This window comes from Polyodon spathula, chromosome 3 (assembly GCF_017654505.1).
Source record: "Polyodon spathula isolate WHYD16114869_AA chromosome 3, ASM1765450v1, whole genome shotgun sequence".
NCBI lineage: Eukaryota > Metazoa > Chordata > Actinopteri > Acipenseriformes > Polyodontidae > Polyodon > Polyodon spathula.
In genome coordinates, this window is record NC_054536.1 from 7,852,445 (window position 1) to 7,871,871 (window position 19,427).

Here is a 19,427-nt window from a genome sequence, read left to right on the forward strand (position 1 = left end):
TGCTATCCCTCTCCTCACTAGAGTACTGTGCAATTAGTCATATTTCATTCTGTATTTTTTAACAATACAGTTCGATACAATTCTATTTTTTCAATTCCAATTCCCTTTCTAATCCCAATTTGCTTTTAATCAATTCAAATTCCTATTCCAATCATTTTATAACAAAGGCTTTATTGAGCAAAAACACACTGTATTCAACTTAACGAGCTTGTCACGTAACCTGATAAAGCCTATGGCATAAACCTCAGTAAAGACTGTGCTGTAAAACAGAATAGGAATTGGAACTGTATAAAAGGGAACTGGGATTGGAATTGAAAAATTGAATTCACCCTGACTCTGTTTAACAGGTTTAGATTCTATTCAGAGGGTTTTATTTGTTAATTCCAAGTTGACCATATGAAAGGATAATTTGTAAAGGGTTTAATAGTGGATTAGTTAGACGGGCTATCTAACCAAGTTTGGCCTAGTCAGTAGTTTCTTCCATACTGTTTTGTTTTGAAAATATGCTGTCAAAAAAGCTGACCAAACACTTTCGGATTAACTGTATTTCTGGGAAAACACTGTACTAAAAATAAAAAATAAATGATGTAATGCTTTAATGAGTGTAGAAACACCACCAATTTAGCCCATGAGACTCACACATGCCACAGCTTACAATTCAGTGAGCACTGCAACAAGCTGAAGAGGCCTGTGAGTACAAGACTGCTTGAGCATGGGCCTGCTTTTACAGGTCTGTTGACAAAAGTGGCAAAAGACATGAACCAGACAGCAGAATGAATGACTGATCATCTGAAAACATTAGGTGTCAGAACCTACCCTTATAGAACAATAAAATACCATTGAAATACCATTATAGCAACAGTGTGGTGATTTACCCTTCAGACAATTAACAGAAACAATAGCAGATTGCACACCATCCAGCAACGGCAACACAATATTACTGGACAGTCGGAGCTCCTGACACTGAAGCACACTTCAGCATTTCATTGCAGGGCGGCAAGCAATAATAATAAACACTACAGGTGTGCAATACTGCCATCTGATGGGAAGAACAAGGAGACTCAGTTGTACTTTAGTTTTAAAAACAAACAAAACAAAAAACCACAGTGTGCGGTGACATCACAAAGTTAGAAATCGTAATGTTTTTGTTATGTCCCAGTAAGATTTACCGGCAGTTTTCCCCTGTCAGTAATCTACAGCGGAAGAAGCTCAGCCCACTTCTGAAGGCATCTTTGCTACCTGTGTTGTTTCTTGCTCTGCAATCTCGGTTTGGGTACTGACAGTGAAAAACTGCAGAGGCGATTGTGATGTAGTGACAAAGAGCCTCCAACACATCTTTACTAAAACTCAGAGCCCATCATCCACTAAAAACTCTACTACTAGAATCTGTAGCAATATTGTATAAAATCTTATCCAAATTGTTACAGCACTTCTTTGTTAGTCACAGTAGATGCTCCTGTCTATAACCAAATTATTTTCTTATGCTTTCAAATGACACACTAGAAGACTGGCTGTACCTCCTCTACACACACTCCCCTGCCTCCAGAGCCCTGTCCTTCTCCACCCTCGCCCCGCAGCGGTGGAAGGACCTTCCTGCAGATGTCAGGACTGCCCAGTCCCTGACCACCTTCCGGCACCTCCTCAAGACACACCTGTTCAGACAACACCTGTAAAACTCAATTTTCCCTTCTGGACTGTATAGCACTCTGCTTTTAATGCACTTTAACTTGCACTTATCTGCTCCCTATTTCACTGTATTTAATCCTGCACTGAACCCAGTCTGTAGTATCTTGTATTTCACCTGCACCCATATCTAACCCTGATGTAACTATCAACATTGTTATCTGCTCTTGAACTGCCCCGATATCAAATCATACTGAGTTTTGTATTTGCTCTTATTAGGATTGAAGTCATTGTATTTTGTATCTTGCTCTTAATTGTACTGATATGTATTTTTTGTATACAACTGTAAGTCGCCCTGGGTAAGGGCATCTGCTTATTAATTAATTAATTAATTAATTAATAATAATAAAATAATAATAATAATAATAATAATAATAATAATAATAATAATAATAATAATAATAATAATAATATAGAGCACAATTACAGGAATAGGAAATTAAACATGTAGGAAACTTGATATTCAGCAAATCTATATTATATAAAGTAAAATATACCTTTAAATGTATAGCTGTTGTTCATAAAATCAAATCCACTAGTTGAATATGGGAGGAGCAGTACAATTGGCAGTTGTTTGGGATATGGAGAATTGAGATGCATTGCACTGACTCTAGAAGATGCATGGTGGTACTGTAATGATGTATGCTAATACAGTGTTGACATTTTGTAGTTGCAGTGCCTACAGTACTTGTGGAAGGTTGACAGATGCGTTCAAATGACCGTCCTGTTAAGCTAACCAATAACATTAGTGCCCTGTTGATCAGCATCTGTCACCTTCCTCTGAATCCACTGATTAATAACAGGTCTATGACTAGTCTATGATTTTAATCTTTGGGAGACAAATATGTTTCTAGTCAGTGCCAGAGGCACATACAAATTACTATTTGATGTTTACATATACATCTAGATCACTCTGAATTATTGTTCAAATAATCTGAAGCTGACACATTCGTTTGGTTTATAAATGTCGTTTAACATCTATTCACGTTTTCCAAATGTTCATGTTTTATTCCGTTTGAATCAAAACATGAAGATGGTCTTTAATTAATATAAAAGAAACGTAATAAGTTCAGTGATAAACGTGTTGATAATGTCTAAGGCTTTCCGCGCATTTCTGCTCAACTTGCAGTGCTTCTTTTAACACCACTGGTTGTGCGATATCCAAATGTTCGTTGGACTGGAGAGAAAGCAGCAGAATGAAATGTGGGCAGCAGTGCAGGAAAGAAGTTCTGTGAAATTAAATGGTTAATGGGCGGCTCTGGGAAACACGATGCTAATTAAGCCTTTGGAATGCCACATACTAACATTCTCCCTCGAACCTTCTTCAGAGGAGGTTAGTCACGACCGCTAGCAAAACCAAAGATTCACTCTCCAAATATTTACAGAAATATCAAGTAAAGCACTTCAGGTAAGTCTTCTTTACTGTATCTCCTGTATTTTTTTTTTTTTTTTTTTTTTATGGGAATTGTATTTACTGTGCAGGAGTTTTTGTATGAACATTCCACTGCATTGGAAGAGAGAAATTCGTTTCTCTAAGTATGTATTTTACAGTAACATTTTTGAGACAATGCAGTTGTGAAGGCCTAATTGTTTTAGTAATAATGCGGTTTAGGTGTAATCTACACGTGGTTATTTAGAAATAATATCCCATTTTGAAACCTTTTTCAAGATTTATAAACTTGTTAATTTTCTCTTCAGATGTACTGACGTATTGAACTGTAAATAGTGTAATAGACTGTTTTTACTTCATTCATTATTCAGTATTAATTGATCGTTTTTAACAGTTTATGCATTGTTACGAGGCGGATTATCTAGTAGTAAAGATTAGTTATCTACGAGCAATGTGAGGCACGTGTTACACTAGATTGTTTCAAAACAAACGCAAATATATGTTACTAATACTATCTCTAACTTTTTTTTAGATTCCAAATATGACCTCTTTTAAAGCTCCTCTACTGTTTTTGCTGTGCATCATCCCGTTAGTTAGAGGTGTAAAAACGGTATCGGAAATATGCAGGGGGGTGCACTGTTACCCCATGGAACCTGAGGAATCTAGACCGTGCACAGGCATATATTGCCCGGGTCGGTCATCCAGACCATCGCGGCCATTCACGCCAACCTCGCAGGGCAGGTCTCCGCAGATCACACCGAACAACGGCAATTCTGTGCCTCCATCCAGGACTTCCACCGATCCCGACCCCATCATTCACTCACAGCGAGGGGACCACGCGGAAAACCCAAGAACTAGCACGATTCAAAACAGAGGCACTGGCTGTACAGGGAATGATTGCGTCTCTCCAACCGGGCAAGCTAACAACGATACCAGAGACTGCAAAGGGATTGAATGTAAATTGCCCTTAAGGATACGACTGAAGCCCAGACCTATACCACATCAGTGTGTTGGAGAAAGCTGCACTTCTGCTTCAGCTTCTGCTGATGTTCATGGACAGCCCGCTTTGGTTCGTGTGTCCGACCGGGCTGCGCAGTTTCTTGGCGAGTTTCCAGATTTTGGATACCCAGCGTCAGAACTCGGTGGAGCTCCCTTAGGGGTACAGCTTACCTGTGATATTAAACCAGGTTAGTCATTTCTTTGTCTACAAATAGACAATTTTTAGTAACATATTACATAATTAATCTAACACATCAAGTAATCACAAGGAGTATTGTACATTTAGGAAATAGATTAAAACGATTTAAAGGGTGAATTTTTTTTCTATATATTTATGTTTTCTCGCATTTAACATGTTCTTGCTATTCTGCAATTGTAGTAATTCCCTATAAACCATTTACAGGGGCTGAAGTGAACTGAGAAGGTTAGTCATGTTAAAAGCTCGCAACTGTACAGTCCAACAGTAACCTTGTGTTTTACCATGCATGCTTTTCCAAAACTAACAATTGCTTTGACAGCACTTTTCCACACATCTGTGGGTTACCGTGCCTTTCTTTCTTGCTCCCTGTTTTCACTGTGCTGGTCTTCGTGTTTGCCTCTCGGCTGTGTGGTTAGCATGCCTTTCTGTAGTACCACAATGCCCTGTATTGGGACACCCCTGCTCTCTGGAAGAGTGCCCTGGGATCAGTGTGTATTGGTGGAGCTTTGACCTGCAGGGTGTGATGATTCCCTTATTGCAAATGTCTTTGGCAAGCTGGAGGAAATCTCACCACAACAAAGTAGTGCAAGCAGCCTTATGTTTATTTTCTTTTATTTTCTTTCTTCTTTACACAGGAGCATGGGAAGCATGGGAAACTGGGAAATAGGCTTGTGCTTGGTTGACATGGACTTCAGTAATCCAAAACTGTAGAATTTACTGGTGTTTCCCACAGATGTAGCTGAATTGTTCAAGGCAGTAGCACTGGGTACTTTTTAATGGTGTAATAGGTTTGTTGCAAGGTTACCTAGGCTCGATGTTACAGGTAAATACACTGAAGTACAGTTTACAGTCATACACTTGCTTATCACGTGCCTTGGGGAAGGTCCTGTGTTGGCCGAGCAGCATTTAGTCACAGCACCGCTATGGCATGGAATATTCTGGACCAGGATGTGATAGTACATCAGATAAACAACACAAATGTGTCAGCTGAAGATAGAACAGTGACTAAGATTACATTTATTTGAATGCGTAGGTTCCAAGAATTATTGAATTGTAAATGTTTCTGATCCCAGATTAAATGTGTGATGTTGTTTTTTGGTCATCTTATCAGGACAGTCTTCTAAATGAGGCCTTGGTTTCAATGGGTTTATACCTGGTTAAAGAATGTATCCATGCATGCATCATTAAAAATAATGTCTCATATGGAATTAGTGCTGTGCTGGATGCTGTGCTACACCGTATTGACAGGGTCATTTTAGAACGAGCAGCAAAGGGAAGTATGTGTCTGATTCCGCATGGACTTCCTCATCTAATCGGTTTGATTCATGCCTTGTAATCTAGCTCTGTATGGCACAAACTAGCAAATTAAATGGAAAAAATTAGAATGGCACCTGGATCGTGGGAAAACATGAATGCGTGTACAATAGAAACAGGGGAGTGTGTTTGACACTGTAGGTAATGTACAGACCCATTATAAAAGTAAATGAGCACAGTTTTTGCATGTGTTTTGACCATGGTTTTTACTAGAGGTAGGCTCAGAGATACCCAACCTCACCCAGGGTTTCTTTTTACTACCTGGGCCTATTTATTATTAATGGGTTTTAATTAGGGTTTTTAATTAAATATTAATCACACATGTAAGCTATAATCTGTATTTTTAAACTTTGGATATTAAAGTTACCTTCTGTTGAATCTGTGTGATTTTAGACAGGACAGATATTGTGATGGTTGAAGGAAGTGTCTATGGAACTTCAGTGTCACAACTGAGATGTGCCTTGTTTGAACTGAGTCCTTGCATACTAATAGAGGCTAATTGTGTTGTTTGATCCAGGGCTGTAGTATAGCTGCATTGCTCTAGTTACACATTTAGCAGTATACCTGCATGGCTGATTGTATAGTTCCATGGTTTGTGTTGGATTAGTACTGTTGCTGTGCTACAATTGACTGAAACTAACTTCAGTATTCTATAAACCACAATGAAAGCATAATTCTGTGCAGGATAGATACAAGGAATGAAGGTATACAGAATGAAGAGAGAGTGGTTATTATATAAAGTTATGTCCCAGCGTGATTTTATGTTTGCGTCGGCATCAAATATGCTTTTGTCTTTCACTCCTAGGAGAAAATGAAGTTCCCTCTGAAGATGCCCTTATTCTTCAGCTGCAGCTTGCGAAAGGGCAGGAGAAGTTTGTGGAAGCTCTGAAAAGCCAGCAGAAAGTTCTACTTGATTTACAGCAGCAAGTTGCTCAACAGCAAAGCACGTTGATTAGCCAACAAAAGGAGATCTTGGAACAGCAAAGAAAAACGTATGAACAGATGGATCTTGTAAAAGATCAGTACAGTATGCTGTTTGAGACGGTTAAGCAAATGTCTTTCCAAAGTCTGCAGGCAGATATACAGAGCTATTTCCAAAGTCATCTTCAGGGCCTCCAGAACCAGGTCAGAAGCCATCTTCATAAATCCTATGCCGTGCACAAAGTGGACGTTGATGCAAAGGTCATTGATGTTGGGGGACACTTTTCTGCCAATGAATGCGGAGGTTGTAATAGTGACGAGTACTGCCATTTCCAGGGCACCCCTCCTCAGTGTGAGAAGTGCACCTTGTGTCCACCAGGGTTTTTCTTGGTGTCCGAGTGCTCTTTGAACGCTGACCGGATTTGTCAGGTAAATCACTCCTCATTGTTTTATTTATGGATTTCCAAACCTTGCTGAGTCTCTTGTCCCATATAATTAATTACAGTTCAGTTTGCCCTTTCCCATCTTTTTAACATGTGTGTACACTTTGCTTTGTCATATTTTTATTACAATGAAACAAACTGTGTATTGACACAATTTCTCCCAGTACAATTTATCACCACATAAATCAGAAAACAAAAGCAAAACAACTATAATAACAGCAGAAATGTGCTAATAACAGGTAGTACAAGATTAGTGATGAACAGGGTCTGTGTTTTTTTTTTTTTTTTTTTTTTGTGATTTTTGAAGGGGCCAACACTGGGTAATCTTCTGTGTTTTAATGTTAGTGAACAACTGGCAACTGCTACATATGTTTACTTTATAGACAACTGTAAAGAGTTTCTGGCAGTTTCCGACATTAATATACACAGTTTGTTGTTGTATATATTATTGTGCCGCTAGCTACATTGTGATCACTGACCCTTGTTGCTCGTGTAACCTGAATCTGGTTTTAGGCCTGTATAAGTAAGCACAAGCTGAAATCTTGTATAAGTGGGTGAGAATCATCGGCATGCCACATTTTATTGCTCTCTGTCTCTGTTGCATGGTGAATTTGGCTGGTGTCTTTCTAACCACATGAATTCTTGTTTCATAAAAATGAGAAGGGTGCTGTGTGAAAGAGGAGAGGACATTACGGAAATGTTTTGAATTAATTTCATTGAATACAGTCTTCTACTATTGTAATCAAACAGCCTTGCTTTGAGTTTGAAATACATTTAGAATACAGACAGATTATAATTTCATCCAGGTGATAAGGTTTTTTGGTCTTTACTGAAGGATAATGACTGGGAGTGCTGTATATTGATTGGCTGAGGCAGTGCACAACTTTCTTTGAGGTTTCTATTAAACCACAATTTTTCAAAATCTATGTCGTTATTGATACAGATACCGATAACGAAAGTGATCAATAGCAAAGCGTTGACTGTGATTTTCCTTTTCATTCATAGCTATTAAACACTCAATCGTATTTAAGAAATGCTAAAAGAAACCTAGCATGAATACAGTGTCTCTGGCCAGGCTGCATTTGATCAGCTGCTGGTCAGAAGCAAACAATAAATGGAAACACACTGCATTAAGTAGCAAAGCCCCTGCAACCCTTTTCACAATTACCAGGTTTCATGATGCTTCAATAAAATGTTTCGATACAAAACATCTTCGGTCAGGTGTTGGGTGAGCACACAGATTATATTGTATTGAAGCAGTAAAAGATTTAAATTCCAGGTATATACCCTAAACCCCCTTACTTTCTGCTACTATAGATGTCTTTTTTAACAATATGCTTTTCTTGTAGGACAGGGATGAGTGCATCGAATTACCAACCATTTGTGGAGAGCGAGTCAAATGCCTGAATACTCCAGGTAAAGTATGTGTGTAGTAGCATTATTGGAGGTATCCAAAGGTAAATTAACCTGCTTTATCGGTCGAATAAAATGTGCTTTTACCTTTTGACTTACCTAAACTAATATAATATGAGATAGTGTCGTTATTGAAGTTCTTGTTAAAACCGCATTTGTATTATGTTCTCGCAGGTGGGTTTAGATGTCTGGGCATTGCTGAAAGAGATGCAGCTTCTGGAGTCTGTGGACATGGCTACTTCTTCAACAGGGAGCTTCAGGAGTGCCAGGCGTGTGGCGAGTGTCCAGGCGAAACAGTGGCTGTCACCTGTTCAGCGGCCAGAGACACTGTTTGCGCTGCCCTGTCGGAAAACAAGCTTTCTGAATCCTGGTCTGCAGTGGTCACTGTGCCTCCATCCAAGTCTTCATCCAGTCACATCTTCTCAGGCGTGTACCTGAACGTCAACGGGAAAGGGCACTCTGATCTAATTTCCAATGAAGACGGTAAGCTGCGGTTCCAACAGCATGGGCTTGTGTGGGCTGACTTCAACTTTGCATTGAAACACAGCTGCCGGAACTTCCTCCAGCTCTCTATGAAGCTGAATGACAGCGAAGAAGGGCAGGAGCTGAGTGGAGTTCGCATTGAGCAGCCCGATGGCAAGTACTTTCAAAGTGTGAGTGTGAGCGGCACAGCCGAGGTGGAACCCAATTACACCTTGTCCCTGTTTCTGAAAAGTCCCAATCAGTACTGTAACCAGAGCAAGGACCTTAATGTGTATGACGTAAATACGCCATTCAGTGTCTTTTGGCTATCGCATGACACAGGTGCGGTGGCCATGTCTGCCCAGATGTCAATGTCGGTGCAGTACCAGACCAACTTCCGCCCCACTTTTAAGGTCATTTCCGTTTCTGACCCCTATATGATAAATCTGTCTCATGATGGCCGAGGTGTGAGGTTCACAGAGAGCGGAGTGGTGAAGTTTGTTTTCCAGCAAGCGCTGTATTCTATGGGCCACACCTGTATCCGGGAAGGTTTTTCTCTGGTTTCTTACGTGAACAGAAATGGGACAAATCAAGAGCTGATGCAGGTCTACAAGCCCGGTGTGAACTACAGAGACACGTCAATCTCTTTGTCTGGAGCAGCCAAGGTCAGCGCCGGGGACATGGTCAGCTTTGAGATCCAGTCTCCTTCGCAGTGCAACATCAGGTACTTCGGAGACAACTCTGGCATCAGCATGTTCAGCCTCATCTGGATCCCATCTGCTGTTTCCACTGCCCTTTCCGCGACTGTCTCCAGAACAGGGCTGCCTACAGGGGCTGTGAGAAACAAAGCCATCCATTTCCACCAGGTTTCTTCAAATGAGAACCAGATCCAGCTTGTGACTTCAGGAAAGTTTGCCCAGAAGTACTTTGTATTCCGTGAGAGCGGGGTGGCCAGCGTAGCTTTTAACCTGAAGCTGATCCACTCTTGTAATATTGTTAAACTCACTCTAAATCAGCTGCTGGGCGATCAGATGCAACCCCTGCCTGTTACCCAGCAAATTGGAGGCCATATGCCTGAAGGGAGCCAGTGGACAAGTGTTGGTCTCCGCTCCTCCTTCCATGTTCATAATGGAACAATGATATTCATCACAGTGGACTGCGTGCGCGGCAGAATCAATCAAATTGCTCACGAGCGAGGCACAAATCTTTCCATTCTCTGGGTTTCATCTTGATTTTTGGAAATACACTCTGTATAGCAAAGAGAAATGACAATTTGCACAAAGGTGCCCTCGAAACTGAAACGTTAACAAAACAACATTTCAGTTCTACAGGTTTAGATATTATGTTAATAACAGGGGTAGAGGTTTCAAACACAACAGTAAAATACTGTTAAAAGTAATTTTTATAGTGTTTTGGCGTTTTCAGTTTTAGAACGTTAGTATTTTAAATGTTTTGATTCAATATATGTACTTCCATTTTTTTTCTTGTTTGTGTCATACAGGTCTATATCGTTAAAATGTGAGAATGCAATGATACTTAAACTTGTACTATATTAAACTTGTATGATTTTCTTCCTGTAAGATGTGGAGTTATATATAAAAATGCCATACAATAAGTATTGACAGTGATAACGTTGTATTTAACCGAGCTCGTTGAAAACTGACCTAGAGAATATGCTACAGTATTTGTATTTTTGTATTATTATATTTGTCCTTGATTTAAGATAATAAACATTGTGCTGAGTGTAATACATGTACAGTAGCGTCACATTGAACCCAATCAAAGCAATAATGCTTCAGAATTCTGTTTGACTAAACTGAAAACACATAGAAACGGGAACAATAATCAGAACATAAATAATGTATACCACATGTACACGTTTTTGCTTTACTTTTTCCAGTGCCTAGCTCTGTCAATTACATACTGTAACAACATACATATTGTCATCATTTAGTGCAATATACAAATTTTTAATACTAATCAACTTAGTGTGGCGCTCTCGAGATATATATTTATTGTAAGGTGGCAGGGGGAGGGTCAGATTTCTCCCTGCCTAAAAAAAAAAAAAAAAATGTGCAAATGCAAGTTTTGTTTAATTGCCTTTTAATTGTATTATTTGTTAATTATTCCCTGCACCTGGGGGTAAGTGTAAATTAGAACCAGGTGCAGGGTATTTAAAGAGTGCAGCCAGTTTATTCTGTGTTTATGCTGTTGTGGAATAAAGATCCTGACTGTAAGTCGTAAGGAAAGTTTAAAACCTACGTTTTGGTTGTTTAGAAGTTTGTGTTAGTGTTTTGTTTCATGTTATATGTCACAGTTATAAGCTGAAAATTCAAAGTTTTATCTCTGAGTCAGTCGTAAAAGGGCAGAAAAGACAGTGACTCGGAGGTAAAACTTTGAATTTTCAGCGCTTTCGCACACTTTACTTCAAAATACAAATCCAACAAACAAAAACAAACACCTAGCTCACTCGGAGCACTCACTAAACATATGCAGGTCCCTGACTAGCACACAGGACAGCTAAGCTGTTTACCTGACACATAACATGAAACAAAACACTAACACAAACTTCTAAACAACCAAACCGTAGGTTTTAAACTTTCCTTACGACTTCCAGTCAGGCTCTTTACTCCACAGCAGCAGCCCAGAACAAACTGGCTGCACTCTTTAAATACCCTGCACTGGGTTCTAATTTACACTTAACCCCAGGTACAGGGGAGATTAACAATTTACACATAATACAATTAAACAAACAAATTAAACTAAACCAAACTTGCATTTTTTTTTAGGCAGGGTGGAATCTGACCCTCCCCCCTGCCACCTTACAATAATATATATATATATGTGTGTGTGTGTGTGTGTATATATGGTCTTTATTACGGTGTGTTTTTATAGCTCTGAATTAATCAAGCACATGGTATAATGTTAACCAACTATCTTATTAACAAAATTTGAATCCGGTTTAAATATGTATTGTGCCAAGCACCACATTTTCCCACATAACTGTACATTCATACTGTATTTAAAAGTTTTTCTTATTGTTGCCTTTCAATGGAAAGCTGAAAAGTGCATGTCTTTTTTGATGGCTGTCTATCATCATGCAAAAATCATTAAAAAATGTACTTCACAATAACATCTAGTTAAATGAACTGTAAAAGGGGTAATTTTTTTAAGGAATTGTTGTGAACTGTACCATTAATAGTTTTTTGATCGGAATGCAAGTATTAATGTAAATGATTACATTTGCATTTATGTGTGTAGGTATACAAACCAAATCCAATACACTTGGGTACACTACAGGGTATATCAAAATCAAATGTCGTTTTACACAGTGATGTAGCCATTGATTTGCTGGACACACTAAGTTCTAGACGTAAGAGGTAAGGAAACCATTATCTTGCATTAATTGATGAGAAACATTTAAAATGCCAGGATATACTTTTTTTTTCTTACAAGTGATAACCACTTTACTCCTCAGCGCCCTCCAGTGTAAGACGGGTCACAGGTTTCCTTGTACCTGTTAAGGTCACATCCCAATCCCTGAACAATAACAAACAGCTGTGTGTTCGGCAGCGAAAGAAGTCTACTGCTTCACGTCTTTCTTCCACAGCGCAGTCACTAACTTCAAACACTGAGGAAAGCTGCTATCTACCCTGCTGGGTATAGGGAAGCTTCAGAAGCTTACTGCATCCTCAGGTCAGATGTTAGCTGTTATCCCTGGGGTCCTGTCTGTTGGCAGCTACCATGACTGCAACTGCTGGCATTTATGTCAACAGCTCATGTGTGATTAATGGGAAGTTGGAAGCTGTAAACAATGTAATGACTTGAGAGTAAATGAATCCTCTCAAGGGGTTAACACTCCTAGTCTCGTCTGAAAGGCATCGTTAAACTTTTATACAACAAAATAGAAAAGCTTTCTGTCCGTCTGATAAATTAAAAGCAGGTGCTTGTGGAGTAATACCGCAGCTGTTTTGTATTACAGTATAGATTAAAAAAAAGCTTGTCTGCTCTCTGCATGTGAGAAACTATAACAAAAACAATGATATAGAAAAATTCCGTTGTGGTAAAAAGATTGTGATAAGGTCTATGTAGTTGTGGTTTTATATTTTGTATGTGAACTTTCAAATAGCATGATATTTTATTTATCAGTGACAGAAAACCAGTGTGTCTGTCAGGATTTCTCCTTGCCTGAGTGTGAATGCAAGTGAACGACAGGTGACCCTTCCAGACATTCCGTTAAAAGGGTTGAATTCCATTGTGGAATTTCATAGGGGCAAAAGGTGGGTAAACGCAACAGTGTGAAAGAACCATGTGCATTCCTCTCAAGCTAGATAGCAATTCCTGTAGTGCCTCTTTTACATTTAGAACTCCACTTAAAACATGATGTGCCATACTGCTTTACTGAAAATATCCCTCCCTCCCCTCACAGCAGAGATGTGGGGGGGCTCTGATACTGTGCAGAATCAACAGAGAGTATTTGGCTGTGCCCTGATAGGTGTTTAAAAACTAAACAGTGGTATGAGGTTGGGGTGTAAGGAATACTGAAGATGCAGTACCACATTTAAGAGTAGGTCATTTTATTTTATTGCTTAGAAAATCTTTAAAGGGGTTTTAGCCAATGACACAATTCCATAAACCTTTCAGATAATAACATTTACTAAATAATACAGATTTGAAAGAAGCACGGTTTTGAAAACATGTATTTTGATTGGAAAAAATGATATCTGTTACCATACTACAGTAGGTTAAAGAAAGCTCTGCATTGATGCCTGACCTTCAGGTAGAGTGAAGTTGACCCCAATTGCAGCCAGTGACATACCCCAAAGACACTGCTCCAGGGAAAGGACAAAGGAAATGAAAGAGTGATAGACTACCTGAAAGTAGTCTCCTTTAACATACCCATCTTTCAGAACTGCATGCATAGCTATCACCCCTGTATGTAATGGAAAGTGGGTTACACATGAACACACCCCTGTTCTCTGGACCCCATTTATTAGTAATGGGCTAAATTCTCAAAGCTATTAACTCCCATTCATCAGCAGCACTTTCTGTTTTACAGGATGGAGAAATGCACCCAATAAAGTGATCAAACCAGACATGAACAACGAACACTTGTAATTCAGGGGCTAGAATGAAGTGCTGAGTTGTTTCTTATTCTTTTTAGATGTTTAATTCGTGTTTTCCCTTTCAGAAAAAAATGTGCTAATGACAATAAATAGCTTTGGGAACCCAGCCCAATGTGTTACTCTTGTTTGTATTTATAGCTCAGGATGGTTTATTGTTTTGGGGTTAAAATGTGTTATGCCAAACTGTTAAATGATATACTTAGCAGTTCTATTTAGAAATAGCAAATACTATTCAGGAACTGGGGGGGAGGGGGGTATATATCTTTCAGGTCTACTAGAGAAATTGAAAGAACCCTGTATGGTTATTATCAGACATCTGCTTAGAGATCGAGATTGTGAACCCTGAGGTTGCTTTCTCAATTAAAATGAATCCCATAAACATTGGCAAGATTGTTCAACACAAACCAAAGATCCAGAGGTAGAGACTTTTAAATAATGTATTTTCAGCAATTATAGTAACCACATTTATTTATTTATTATTTTTTATATTCAAATATTCAACTATATTGTTATAAACACACGGTTGCAAAATGAAACTAGGAAAGAATGGACTTGCTGAAAAGTTTCCTGCCGTGTCGGGGTAAGGAAGTGGTTGCTTGGTTAGGTTTGGAAGGCGGGAAGAAGAATGGATTGCTTGTGGTGAAAGGGCCTCTATGAGCCTGTATATATTTTATATCATTTTTGTTTGTTAATGTGTTTTTTGTTAGTCTTTTTCTTCCCCCTTACCACAACATGAAAAATAAATGATCATGAGTTAGGAATCTCAGATTTACTCATCTAACAAATTATAGAAAACTCATCGTCATGATAGAGGGTTAGTCACGATATAAAGGGTTATCACAGCGCTGGACTGTTAAAGTCTGTGAGGGCCAGTTTGGTCCATTACAGACCTGGTTGTAAATGTGCTATCTTGATAGACAAGGCCTCAATCTAGAGATACCATTAGGTTTCAAATCCTGAATGCATTTGGCATGAAGGATTATTTTGCTTGGGACTGAGTAGAAGTTTCACTACAGGAAGGTAAGGAAGGCTAAAAAAGAAATAGTTGAGATGTCTTTGCTTTGAATCTCCAGGCTCCTGACCTAGCCCAGTATTATTATTTTTTCAATGGCTGCAAAATACTGTCATATGTGGGGAAACTCTCATGGCATCTGCTGGCATTTTGTCTTTTAGTCATGTACCAAGTTTATTTTTTTAAATAGGTAATTGCTCAAATGAAAGTATAGATGCTGCCCTTCCCTCACCTTCACAACTGAGTACCAACCAATGGCAATTAACTGCATCGAGGGTTTCAAAGCAGATTAGAAGTGAAATGTCCTGACATTTTTACTGCCGTACTGAGGTCGTAAACTGGGAGGAAAATATGTTACAAAACTACCAAATGCAGCTGATTCGTCACGTAAGCGTGACCTTTCTTTGCTGAAACTCGAGCTGGAACTGGGATATGAATATATCTGTCTATTTCAATCAGATAACACCTTGAGCCAGGACTACTATTCCACAATTCACTGCTGAGATTATGCATTTCTAAGGAAAGTACAAAAATAAAAAGGATTATTTCATAGCAAAAGGATAAAAGTAAGGTAAGACAAATGATTGCTTATAAAAATAGTTTAATTACGATAGGTTCCATATTAAATAACACTCAGTTTATTATTCATACTCAATGATTGTGTAAACAAGGGAAACGGAGAGACCACACTGTTTTGTGTTGAGTACTTTAGAAATTTTATATTTTAATGAATACCTAACAACTTCACATTTCTTAAAGGGAATTATGATGCATAAGCACTCATTCCCTCAGAAGTTTGGGAATCTTAACAATGCTCCGACATAAACTGCCCCTACTGAACTCTGAGACTAGAATGTTTTACTCCTTCTGCACAGGCACACCCAACCTGCGAGGGCTCGGCACGGTGTGGTACGGGAGGTTCTCCACTGGCTATTTGTTGAACCGAGCAAGAACCAAAAACTCTGGCCTCACAAGATATCTGAATCTGGCTGCGAGTCGAGCCGAGACAGGGACGGGGTTAAGGATTTCTGTCATTACGTTGCTATCAGTCAGTACACTCCAGAAAGAAAAACAACAAACATGGCGGGCAGCGAGTGTGATGAGAGAAAAGTACAGCCTTGGGATGCTGAGGAAGTGCAGGCTCTAGTTTCTCTCCGTGTTCAAGGAGATCTGTAGTCGTGCGTCAGGAATTAGAACGTTTATGCCTGAATTTCTGATGGTTTGAAGCAAATGGACATAAAGCATGGGTACGGTACACTTAACTCACACACTCAAAAACACAACATTCTACCAAATTTATCACGCTTGACCTTTTTGAAAAAAAAATGCAGAAAATAAAACAATTCTGAACGTATTTACAAAAAATAGTCACAATACTGTATAGCTGTACCATTCCTACAGCTACAGCTCTCATTGTGCTTGATGGATTCTTTTATTAAGCACTCAAATAAAAAACAACTATCCTTAAACAGGATATCTTTGGCAAATCTTATTTTTAAAACCCTTTTTTCCCCTTCAACAGAAAAACAGTGATAAAATAACCCAGGCTCCCCTTAACCACACCTTGAGGGCTCTGTACGCCCTGGCGAGGCGAGGCTGTACCGTGGAAAAGAGGTATTAATGACATTGTAGCATCATTATGACTGATATCACCTTATTAGTGCACGTAAGCATATTAATGCACAAAATCAACCAGAGTGAGAGTTTACAAGCTTGACAGATTAGTGGAATTGGCTTGAAAGTTAGGACAGCTTCTCTACTGTTACTAACAAGGCTTACTTACTGCTGTGACTTGCTGTGACCCTCGGTGATGACTTCATTTGAAACATATTTTTCATTGTCAGGGTGGAGCTAAAGATCAGAAAAGGCAGGACGGATCACATTCCCAACAAACTTCCAAGTATGAACCCAAATAAAATAAATGAGTGTGTTATTTATGACCTCGCCATTCCACACAGAATCATTGGCTCCTATTGAGGGGATCCACCCTTGCACAAAAAAAAAAAAAAATCACACTGTGTACTTTGCACTAAGTTATATAATTGTAACACATTTAAAATGTTATAATATTCTTCACTTACATTAAACTGGAGCACCCCCTATTGCACCTGTTGTTCTAATTATTCCTGTTATTCATCATTTTGAACCAAGGTACACGCTGTTGTGGAATTACCGCACTGCTAGGTGTGTCGTTTGTTAGTCGAGTATCGTTAACTTACAGTAAAGGATCTTCTGAGAACATCCTGTTGACTTTATTTCATCTCAGTTACTGACAGTGCACGACATACTAGTGCAAGGGCCACCTTGTCCAGGATTATTTCTCAGGTGTACTTAGGTTTGCTCCTTTTCGAGGTTTGTTTTTCAGGGGCTTGCACAGTAGTGCACTCACTCAGTGGAGCTCGTCATTGGAACACCAAGGAATCTGTTAATTATACAACAGTGCACTCACGCATGTAGTCTCCGCTGCCAGTCAGAAACAAAAAACACTGAAAACAATTGCATTGATTAGCAAAGATCCTGCAACTTGTTGCATAAATAACAGGTTTCCTGATGTTCAACAGCTCAAAAATAAATATTTTACTCTAAAAAGTGATTTAAAATAAACCTTAAAAAGGAACACGCCTACTTACAATGTATATCAAAGAGTCGTTATACTGTATTTTAAAATAAAATTACAGCCATGGTTTTGCCAGTAGGTGAGGGTATTTTAGACACATATAAACTCATATTTAATGTTTTGCAGCCTGTCGTAAGGGCCACAGAGTAAGCTTCAAAGACCTTCGGCAGTTTTACAGCATCATTTTTGGTAACATACCAGCAGGTGATCAACATCTGCCCTGCACTGCTTTTATGACATCTGTTTCCTTTATACACTTTAAAGGGTTTCATTATATTCCTTCACAAAGAGACACACAAAACAAAAAAAAAACCCTGGTAGCTTATGTGTCTTTGAAATTCAACACGTGTCGTCACCTAAATTAACACATTGTTAGACAGTAAATACAGATGCAAGTTCTTCATGATTTAAACAAGTTCCCTTACTGATGAAGCTAGGCAGGGTTACCTCTTACCTTGTATACCATGAATAGGAGTAATATACACCCGTGTTTCTATCCAAACTTTTTTAGTTTCCATAATCTGCAGTGAACAATGGAAAACAGACACCAAGTCTAATAGCTATATTAAAAAATGACCACAGAAATGAATACCGATATATTGACAACACCTTTAAAGCAAACATGAACAATTGATTTCTAATCAAGCACTCAACACTTAAGTCCATGCAGCTGAGGGCCAAAAGGGAATTTTGTATTCACTAGCTGCAATTGACAACTCAACTACGTTATTAATCAAAAACAACTTTCAGATGTATGCAGCTCTCCAGACTAATAAATGCTACTGTCACTCTTGAACCTTTCATCCATGATTCACAACAGATGTGTCCATTTCACTAACAAACAATTAACCCAATCACTACATAATCAAATGTAATAAACACAAACAATATCATTCAGCAGCTTATGCCGGTGCATTTACATGAACTGTGTTTCTGACAATTAGCTTGTATTTCAGTGTGCGATAGCATCAGTTTACTTTGCTTTCATTACTGCAGGGGATTTAGTTCAGGATGCTCAGTGTTTTTAATTCATTTGTTTCCCTCCCCCATCAGGAAAAAAAAAAAAAAAACTGCTAACCTCATAACAATTTTGTGTTTGGTTGAAGGCCAGAAGTTTCTTTTATTTTAAAACCACAAAAACTTCCTGAACAGCAATTAGAAACATGTTTACACTGTCATGTGATCCACAAAATAACATTTTGCCCTGCCTTTAGTTGTAGAATTCTTAGGGGGTTTAGTTAAGAGATTAACATTTCAAAATGATTAAATGTTTAATAGACATATTGTGGAATGAACTGTGAACTTTAACTTGAATTCAATATTTTATACCCCATTCACACTCAATGGGTGATAAACCTACAGATTTCATTCTTTTAAAATGTTCACCATTGCATTATGACACACAAGCAAGATCATGTCAGCCTCATTGGCAGGAAGTTGAGTCCAGTCAAGTGCATTGTGGAGGTTGTAGTTTCTAAATGGGCACTTCTGCCCTGGTGCTTGAGTAATGGACAGTGTTGTGTGATGTACTGCTATTATGGATTCGGTCCCCTGTCAATGAGATGAGAGGAGGTTAATATCTATAACCACAAATGCAGACAAGCCCAGCTCTTTTACACAGTGGTTAAGATGCTTACTAGCAACAATAAAAGTTCATATTCAGATTAAATATATTTATATTTAATTTTAAACATAAACATTAATGGAAATGCAGTGAAGTTGACAAACATTTCTGATAATGTCTCTGTCAGAGCCCTTTAATCTATTAATATCTCTATCTCTAATTGTTTTTTATTGTACATGGTAGCTTGTGAGTAATAAACAAAAGACAAACCCTGCTATAAAAAT

At 38.6% G+C, this 19,427-nt stretch overlaps 1 protein-coding gene across 1 annotated transcript; it reads left to right on the forward strand.

Moving 5' to 3' along the window:
- The first annotated feature begins 2,955 nt into the window (after positions 1-2,955).
- LOC121312127 lies at positions 2,956-10,852 on the forward strand. The gene is made up of 5 exons (XM_041244124.1): positions 2,956-3,091; positions 3,606-4,260; positions 6,391-6,935; positions 8,299-8,365; positions 8,537-10,852. Exons 2-5 carry the CDS (start codon positions 3,615-3,617, stop codon positions 10,054-10,056), a joined length of 2,778 nt encoding a protein of 925 aa, XP_041100058.1. The 5' UTR covers positions 2,956-3,091; positions 3,606-3,614; the 3' UTR covers positions 10,057-10,852.
- The last annotated feature ends 8,575 nt before the right edge of the window (positions 10,853-19,427 follow it).